General features: G+C 44.0%; 1 protein-coding gene across 1 annotated transcript; it reads left to right on the top strand.

The window, feature by feature from the left end:
- Positions 1 to 6,239: 6,239 nt before the first annotated feature.
- fz2 (frizzled 2) lies at positions 6,240 to 9,035 on the top strand. Its single transcript, XM_018541825.1, has one exon. The coding sequence runs from the start codon at positions 6,240 to 6,242 to the stop codon at positions 8,550 to 8,552; it is 2,313 nt and encodes a 770-aa protein (XP_018397327.1). The 3' UTR covers positions 8,553 to 9,035.
- The last annotated feature ends 217 nt before the right edge of the window (positions 9,036 to 9,252 follow it).

The raw sequence follows: 9,252 nt of genomic DNA, 5'->3' as shown, positions 1-9,252 counted from the left end.
TTTTCTGGCACGATTTATATATTTTATAAAATGTTCAATCATAGAAAATGATCAGACATTTTATAATCACATGTAAGAATTTTTTTCAAATTTTTAGTGCAGAATTATATAAAAAATCTGCACTGAAGCTCAAAGACCCTAATTGCTTACGAAAGATGCAAAATTCCACGATCGAGAATTAAAATTATGATTTGAAATGAGTGTCGCTCTCGATAACGCGGACAAAAAACGCTTTAGCGAGTACATCGACTTTTCTGGTTGAACTCTCACGTATCACAACAGAACAGGAAAATATCCAATGTTGTTGCTCGCGCGAAAGAAGCCTGTTCTCGCATTGCTACTCGCTGTATTAAGCGCGATGATTGTTGGGAACGCGATGAGTGCGAAACGCGTGCTCGCTCGCGAGGAAGATCACCTCCGGTTTCACATCGAACGCAGAACGTATAGAAGGACTAAAGAAAACTCAAGGCACAGGAAATAGTTATAACAAGATCCACTTGGCGCGCAATCGACAAGTGCCCGTGTCGACGATTACAGGCGGAACTGCGTCTCTCTGGAGAAATGATACGTTCGTCACTCGTGTCTCGGTGTGCGAGTACACATGACGACGGTAATTCGATGGTGCGATTATCGAGCGCCCTGATTGAACGGAGTAATGCATCATCGGTTGCTATACACATTCTTTATCACGCTCGAGCAACGCTGAGGTGAAAATAGAGGAAATGGAAGGTGATGGATCGCGAGCGGTTTGCAGTTTGCCACGTCGCGTCGGTGCAATTACAAATACAAATAGCTAACCGCGGGCAAAACAAAATATACGAGGAAAATGGTACTTTTAGTCTACCGATATTCGATTGTATTCAATCATCTCGATAAAATTGTAACGGAGATTCTGTTGAAATAGGAGCTCTTCGAAGTTGATTGAAGAATGGCACTTTGTTATTTTTGCTCGCGGTTCTCAAACTTTGATAAGTTTTTGTAATTTTCAACATTAATTAAGTCAATAATTACGTTTCTATTTAAATTGTCGCGATGGAAAGTCGACATCAAATTGATCAAAGTATGCGCGGGTTTGACGAAAATTTAATGGAACACCACGTATACCATAGCAAACGTGCCGCTTTCACGCAGGCTTTGGTAAATCCGATCTTACGCGTGTATTCTGGGAATCGCTCACGACTCGAGTAACAGTGCAGTTTCGCATAGCGGATATATCGAGGGATACGTGAAGGGAAGAAAGACCGTATTTTAGCAGCAAAGGCTCGTACGCGATATTGGGAATATCTTCCTCACTTTTTAATAGTAACAGGCAAAGTTGCTGTCTTACAATCACTGTCAGAAAAAATGTACAAGCTGCGCAGCACGTACATCGCGAGAAATATAAAGTAATATTACATAAATATATAAATAAATAAAAATATATATATTTATGTATACCTCTAAATATATTAGATAAATATAAAGTAATATCATAGCTCGCAATTTATACCTAGAAAAATTTCAGTTTTTATTTATTATTAATTGTCGTATCTAATGATATTTTTAATTATATACAAAAAGAATACTTTTACTGAAATATATAAGAATTTAGGTATAAATCTGAAAATGTTATTTGATCATCAAAGTAATTCTAAGATTTTGTAACTGTCCAGTAAGCATCTTGATTATTTTCATACAAGTTGAATTTTGGATGATTTTGCTCACTGCGAAATATTATACGACGCGACGAGATCGAAACACCCTGTATATGACGGCACGCGGCAGAACGTGGCGTTCGAAAAGCATGAAAGCGTGCTTTATATTCGTATAAAGGCCCGAAGTACATGTTGTCGGGCGCGAATATGCGTATCACACTCGGGGGCTCTAACAAATAGTTCCGGTTATCGGTGCTTTCGCGCGACTTGGGTTCTCCCTTTCTGTCTCTCGCACACGCTCTGCACCGTTAATAAACTTCATCCAGAAGGAGAGCTTGCATTCGAAGGCCAAGTTTAGATGTCCAGATTCGTCGGGAAAGATAGATACCAGAAGGAACTTGCTGCGCGCGTAAACTATGCGCGAGTTAACTTCCGAAGAGATATATACGCTCTGTGCGTCAAACGCTCTATTCACGCCGAAATTGTTACTCCATATCTCGAACGGAAGTTTCTTCAGTGATGCGATATCCGGCGAATGCATAAATGTTTAATTTACTCTTTATCTTTTTCTAATTTTTAGAACCAAAAAAAGATGAAAAGTTAATTGTGAACCAGGATTAAAATTAAACTATATACGTTGGTAATAGAAACGGGCAAAAAATTTAAAAAATTTATAATAATTTATGTGTTTAATGACGTATTATTTTAACTTTTTACGTACATATTTATAATTTAAAATAGGTTCTTGAAATAAATTAAAAATTTAAATAGCTTTTAGCGCATTAAAATCGGATTAAAATTAATTATAGCTTTATATATATGTCTTTTGCAATGGAAATCGTCGCCACGGATCTTTGACATTCTACAATAAATCGAAATTCTGCGTAAAACATTAATTCTGTTACTGTAGAATTTTTTATAACTCGTTAAATCAAAAAATTAGCATAATTGAGAGAAGATTCCATGTGTGACACGTGAAATTTATGCGCGATGTTAATTATGACAGTGTTTATCGCATAATTAGCATACAGCTAAATCTTTCGAGTTATTTCTACGAACGACAGTGAAAACTTTCGAACGATGATGCAAGATCATTGAAAAGACAGCAAATGAATCTCGACGGGTCGTTCCTTGTTTTTCTTAACTTCGCGAAACAACGGAGGTAAGCAGGGAATGTGAGCACAGTGAATTCATGATTAATGCTCGTGAGACGCGCGATTTGATATAAAACCCAACACCATCTGACCGCCGTCAGTTTTCCCATCTAACGAGGAAGCGTAACACATACCTTATCCATACTTGGCCATAAATCTCGTCGCCCGTTTTGATTTACGTAACTTTAGGAGCGTTTACGAAGAAACGCACGGTATCTCGGCGCGAGCTGCTACGCCTCCCTTTTTACGAGCCTCGAATGTAACCCCGACCTTCCCTCGTTGTGGCGAAAATCGAAAGTCTCAAAGAGATGGATTGACAGCGGACAAATCGCTGTTTTAACGCGAGAAGCGCGCCTTTCACGCGTATAAACGACGCGTTTTCTTCTCGCAACCAAGGCGAATCGATCTCATCTTCGGTACGATCGATTGAGCGACAGCGAATGTAAATAAACGGCTTAGAAAGGATTTGTAGGATATTAATATGTATAAACTTGTAATTAGCTGTTGCGACGCTGACGGCAAATGGATTGCGCTTATGCAAGCGCGTGTTATTCGCAGAAACTAGTTATGAGCGAGGATAGACGTGGGAGAGCAAAAAGAGCACAAAATTTCCATAAAAGAGGAGTGTATCGTGACCCAAACAACGTTGGCCAGCATCCCGCATATCCCAGGCAGCAAGGGCGAGGCTTTAAAAGTGATTCATTGCCGAGATCTCCTTCTCCTATCTCCCTCGTATTACCTCTAGCTACTTTATGCAATACATTAATGGATATTCATTTCGTTGAATAAGTTTTATGTATAATAGTTCTCCGTATCGCTCTCGCCAATACCGCAGAGTTCAATTTCGATACGTTATACCGTGGTGTGTGTGTACTCATATATTGGTTACGCAATTATTCTCTAAAAAAAAAAAAAATGAACGAAAGGTGAAATTTTTCTAGTATTGTCCCCAAAGTGTTCAGGTAGTTACTTTTAAGATGAAACGATGAGATAACGATTGAGCGAGATACGCGTGAAGCCTGTAAATGCGACGGATGAAAAGCATAGAGGCCCGTTGATGATTACACATGATCGACGCGCGTATTCATTACGGCGCAATCGTGCTGCGCGCGCTTCGATTCATAATAAACGTATTCTCTGTAATATTGACAGACAGAGCGGGGTCGTGTCGAAGGGAGATCGCGATAATGCCCGTCGTTGACGGGTTCAACACGATGCTCCGAAGCGAACTCCGTAACGAAGCGAAAATCAAAAGCGCATACGTCTCTATTGAGAGAGGCGCCTCGCTTCCGCGCAGCTGCGACGTGGCGGATGCATCTCGCCGGTGCATTTCGTTATACCGCGCGCACGCCAATCGACCGTATCGGGGATTCGAGCCACACACGTAGCGCGCGGGACTTCTCCCTTTAATTCCAAACGGCGCGGGTACATGTACGTCGGCCGCGAGACGGCGTCTTATAAATAGCGACGCCCGCGTCGAGGCGCTATAGCAGTTAACAAACGGTAAAACTAACACCGCCTCCTACGATAACATTTCGCTCCGGTCACGTGTTTTCCGCGGGTCGACTATTATAAGATCCATGACTGCTTCGATCCCTTTCCCTGCCCCCTCTTTCTCTCCCCAATCATCTTTCTTCGTCCTTTCTCGCTGCTGTACCCTTTAAGCCTTTTGTGTGTGCTTCCTTCTCCTCCGACAGCATTCGATTCTCTACCATGAAACAATTACATTCTTCGAATAAATCTTTATTTATCTCGTTATTTGGATAAAGCTTTATTTACTTACGTTGTCAGAGTTGCTCACAAAATTGGAAATAAAGGGAACGTCAGAAAAATTGAAAATGATCAAAAAAGCAGGGAAAATAATGAGGAAATTTTGCAAAATTTTTGGCTTTAAAGAAATTTAATATACGTACCTCGTCACATTTACCCAATTTTTGGAATACTATCAACAGTTAATGCATTAATAGTGTAATTGACATTGTTATATTAAATTGCTCTCTCAACAAAATATTTGCTGGTTTTCACATCAGGATAGAGATACAAACAATTTCAAAATATTATTGAAAGCATTAGGGAAAATGAAATTCTAAAATCTTGTCTGAAAATCACAGAATAGTTATAGAATTTTAAGATGAAGAAGTTATGGTAACTCTGATGCAAACGAAATATTTGAAAACAAATGAGATATATATATATATATATAAAAGTATTAATTTTATGTCTATCTCGCAGAAATAATAAAAATTTAATTACAATTTAATAAAATACCAACAAAAATTTATAAAATGACAATTCGTTCGTAAATTAAAAAAGTTCTTTACTTAAATAAAATGTTATTTGAGTGCGATATTTTTTTTTTATTCGAAAGACATAGAAAGGTTTTATTCGAATAGAGTTATCCCTATTCACGAATAAGATTCCATTCTTCATTCGTTATTTGTTATTCGTGAATTTATCCGGACTCTCGAGCCAACACCCCACAGCTCTGTGAGAGGCGTACCGGTTTCGAAACCGGGTATCTATAGCGATCGAAGCACCGACGTTGATTTATGTACGAGACATTCGAACGCTACGCCCTTGCTCGTTAAGGTCGACCGAATGAACGGACGAGCGAGCGAGCGAGCGGCCAGACGCATCCCGCGCCGGCTGGCTATTTAGGCATCGATCGCCGGACTCGGACTTTTACGAAAGAGCGAATATACGCGGTGCGGCTCGCCCCAGAGTTACTGAAACCAGCACCGTGCTGCTTTGATAGTCCGAATTGCAAACGATGCAAGACTCGTGCATACGTTCTGCCAACCGATCGCTCGGCAGCGAGTCGCATTACTCCTTTCGGGATTAAATTCGAACCTACTCGAAGCGCGTCCAGTCTCTCTGAAACGTGATGAATACTCTATCTTTGGTAAATACTACTCCCTCGTCCGACGAGTTATTCGCAGAATAAGTTATTAGCGAGAATTGATGTTAGCTCTCTTGATATTCGGAAACTGTAGGCAATCATTAAATGACTGAAATAACTCTAATGAATTAAATGTAGAAGATAACAAATTTTCAATAAAAAAACTGTATAACTATAAATTTATCTCTGTATCTGTGTGCATTACATTAATTTACATAACTAAACACATTTGTTATATTTAATATGTGTAAAATACATATTTAATGTATTTATTTAATTAAATGTTTCTAAAGTTTCATAATTACATTAAATACGTATTTCATCAGAGATATTAAATATAAAAATTTTGTTTATTTATACAAATAATGTAATATAAGAACTATTAAAAGAAACATAACACTTCACTTGCATATTTAGCGCTCTTTTAGTATTTGTTAATTTATCATTATAGATTGAAACCTTACAACCAATTTTATCGCAAAAATATTAATAATAAAATAATAAAACTCTTTGCTTCCTGTTGCAGACCATCATTATGCTAGCTATGCAGCCATGAGCCGAACATCCATGAGACCTGCGCGACGGATGAAGTTATTTCCTACACGAACAATGACAAGTCTATTAACATTGCTGGTATTCGCAACGACGTTTTCGAATGTGTTACCGGAATCGGCGATAAATCCGATAGGTAGTATCGTCGGCTCAGGATCAGGAGTTTCCTCGTCTGGCAGTTCCTCATCTTCGTCGTCGTCGGTGATCGGCGTGGTGTCCGACAGTTCCAGTTCTAACGGCAACGGGGTTGGTGGTGTCGGAAATGGCGGTAACGGCATTGGAGGTGTCAGCGGTAGTGTCGGTGGTAGCCATTCCGTTATAAATGGAGGCGGTGGTGGGCATTCCGGCATCGGAGGCGGCAACGAGAAGGGTCGATGCGAAGAGATCACCATTCCTATGTGCCGCGGTATCGGTTACAATCTCACCGCCATGCCGAATGAATTAAATCACGACACGCAAGATGAGGCCGGCTTGGAAGTGCACCAGTTTTGGCCGTTGGTTGAAATCAAATGTTCAGCGGATCTCAAGTTCTTCTTGTGCTCCATGTATGCACCGATCTGCCTACCGGAGTATACGAAACCACTGCCAGCATGCCGCAGCGTATGCGAGAGAGCGCGAACAGGTTGCGCGCCTTTGATGCAACAATACGGCTTCTCGTGGCCGGAGAGAATGGCATGCGAGCGTCTGCCGTATCATGGTGACCCGGAGAACCTGTGCATGGAACAGGATAATCACACCAGCACTAGCACAGGTCCTGGTAGTAATGGTGGCGCAGCGAGTAGCGGTGTTCCAGGACCACCAGGCCCGCCAGCGCGGCCTACACGACCCAGCAAGACTTCGCAACCGGCCCGCTGTAGGCCGGGCAAGAATCAAAAAAACTGCCAGCACCCCCCGGGGGAGAGGACGAGGGATTGCGCGTGCAGATGCAGAGCGCCCCTCGTGCCCCTGGGGGCGGGTGGTTCGGGAGTGTCAGGAGCGATAAGCGCCGTCAGCAGCAGCGTCATCGGCAACACCGGGGCCAACGCGGGGGCTGGTCTAGCCGGCATGGCCGTAAGTGGGATAATACCGGCGCCAGCACCGCCGCCATCGATGGGAGGTATCGGCCGAAGTATCATCCAAGAGATCGCGGGAGTGCAGAACTGTGCTCTACCGTGCCGCGGCGCGTTCCTCACCAACGAAGAGCGCGAGTTCGCGGTCGTCTGGCTAGCGCTTTGGAGCGGCCTGTGCGCCGCCAGCACTCTCGTGACCGTCACCACGTTCTTAATCGACACCCAGCGTTTCAAATATCCTGAGCGACCGATCGTCTTCTTGTCGGCTTGCTACTTCGTCGTATCCGTGGGATACTTGTCGCGCAGCGTGTTCGGCCACGAAGAAATTGCCTGTGACGGTCCGGCTTTGAAATCGGGCGCTCAGGGTCCAGGCGCGTGTGTCACCGTTTTCCTCCTGATTTACTTTTTTGGCATGGCTTCGTCAGTGTGGTGGGTGATCCTAGCGTTTACGTGGTTCCTCGCGGCAGGTTTGAAGTGGGGCAACGAGGCGATAGCATCGTATTCGCAATATTTCCATCTGGTGGCATGGCTGGCCCCAACTGTACAAACAGTTTGGGCGTATGTCGCGGGTGGTGTCGCCGGTGACCCGGTAGCAGGAGTCTGTACAGTTGCTCCCGAGGGGGTGCGCAATTTCATCCTAGCACCTCTATTCGTCTATCTTCTGCTGGGCACGACGTTTCTTCTAGCTGGTTTTGTGAGCCTTTTCCGAATTCGATCGGTGATCAAACGTCAACCTGGAGCCAAGGCGGATAAATTGGAAAAATTGATGATAAGAATTGGCGTGTTTAGCGTTCTGTATACACTACCTGCCGGCGTGGTACTAGGCTGTCACATGTACGAATCAACTCTACGAGATGAGTGGCTCAGTTCTCTGGCGTGTCCTTGCCATCCACGGACAAGACCGCTATATTCCATCCTAATGCTGAAATATTTCATGGCTCTCGCAGTCGGCATTACTTCAGGAGTCTGGATCTGGAGTGGTAAGACGGTCGATTCTTGGAAACGACTATGGAGGCGTTTATTCGGCGGTGATCGCAGTCACATGGGCGCCGGGGCTGGGATGGTTGCCGGTGTAACCGGCGTCGGCAGCGGTATCGGCAGCAGTATTGGTATCAAAGGTGTCGTGGGTCGAGGAATCGCGATGCCATACCCATCAGCACCAGGTCCAGGCAGCGCTCTGTTGCCTCCAGGAAGCGTCGCCAGTGCGTCCCAACATCATCTACATCACCATGTACTCAAGCAACCGCCACTTTCGCACGTATGACGTCACCAGTCTGCGGGGGGCGATATGAATACCGCTGGATGCATCGAGTCACAACAGCAAGAGAGGCCTTCCGCCCTCAGCAATTACGGACCCATCTAGCCTTTCGCCTCGGCCTCGCGCAGGCACAACGCGACGCCGCACACGGCGCCTCATACGGCGCCACACACGCCCCATTCGGCGGCGACCATCTACTCCAGGAGATCGCTCGCGTCCACGACGGGGCCGCTGACGCCGGCACATGGCATCGCGCCCTCTTACACGCAAGCTACCGAAGTATGAAATGTATCACGTGGAGGTGTACATGAAGATCGAACGATTCAACGATCCGGCGTTAGTATCATCGGGCGCATACTTTGAGAGCGATGGACGATGAGCGACCGTGGTGCTTCTTCATTACCCGATATACGTATTAGCCTGTACGTGTCTTCTTCCGCGAGAATCTCAAGGAATCCTCTCTCCAATTCGGATCATCGGTGATTTCTTCGGCGCCTTCATCTTGTCAGTTGAGTCAAAGAAACTGTGTCCTATGAAAGGACGATTGATGGAACGAATCGATGCATTTTGACATTTTCGGTAGGGAGGATCACTCGAGTGTCGCGGTGTAGTGAGAGTGTGATTAGAAGAAAGATTCAATGAATAGTACGCAAGAATGTATGTGCGTACATACGATAAATGGTGAACGATGTCGATTGATTTCTCT

Source organism: Cyphomyrmex costatus, unplaced genomic scaffold (assembly GCF_001594065.2).
Source record: "Cyphomyrmex costatus isolate MS0001 unplaced genomic scaffold, Ccosl1.0 scaffold30, whole genome shotgun sequence".
Taxonomy (NCBI): domain Eukaryota; kingdom Metazoa; phylum Arthropoda; class Insecta; order Hymenoptera; family Formicidae; genus Cyphomyrmex; species Cyphomyrmex costatus.
The sequence above is the reverse complement of the archived record's forward strand: the minus strand, read 5'-3'. Positions and strand labels throughout refer to the sequence as shown.

Bases quoted from the DNA above. Each gene is read 5' to 3' on its own strand.
- fz2 (XM_018541825.1), top strand. From the start codon at position 6,240: ATGAGCCGAACATCCATGAGACCTGCGCGACGGATGAAGTTATTTCCT.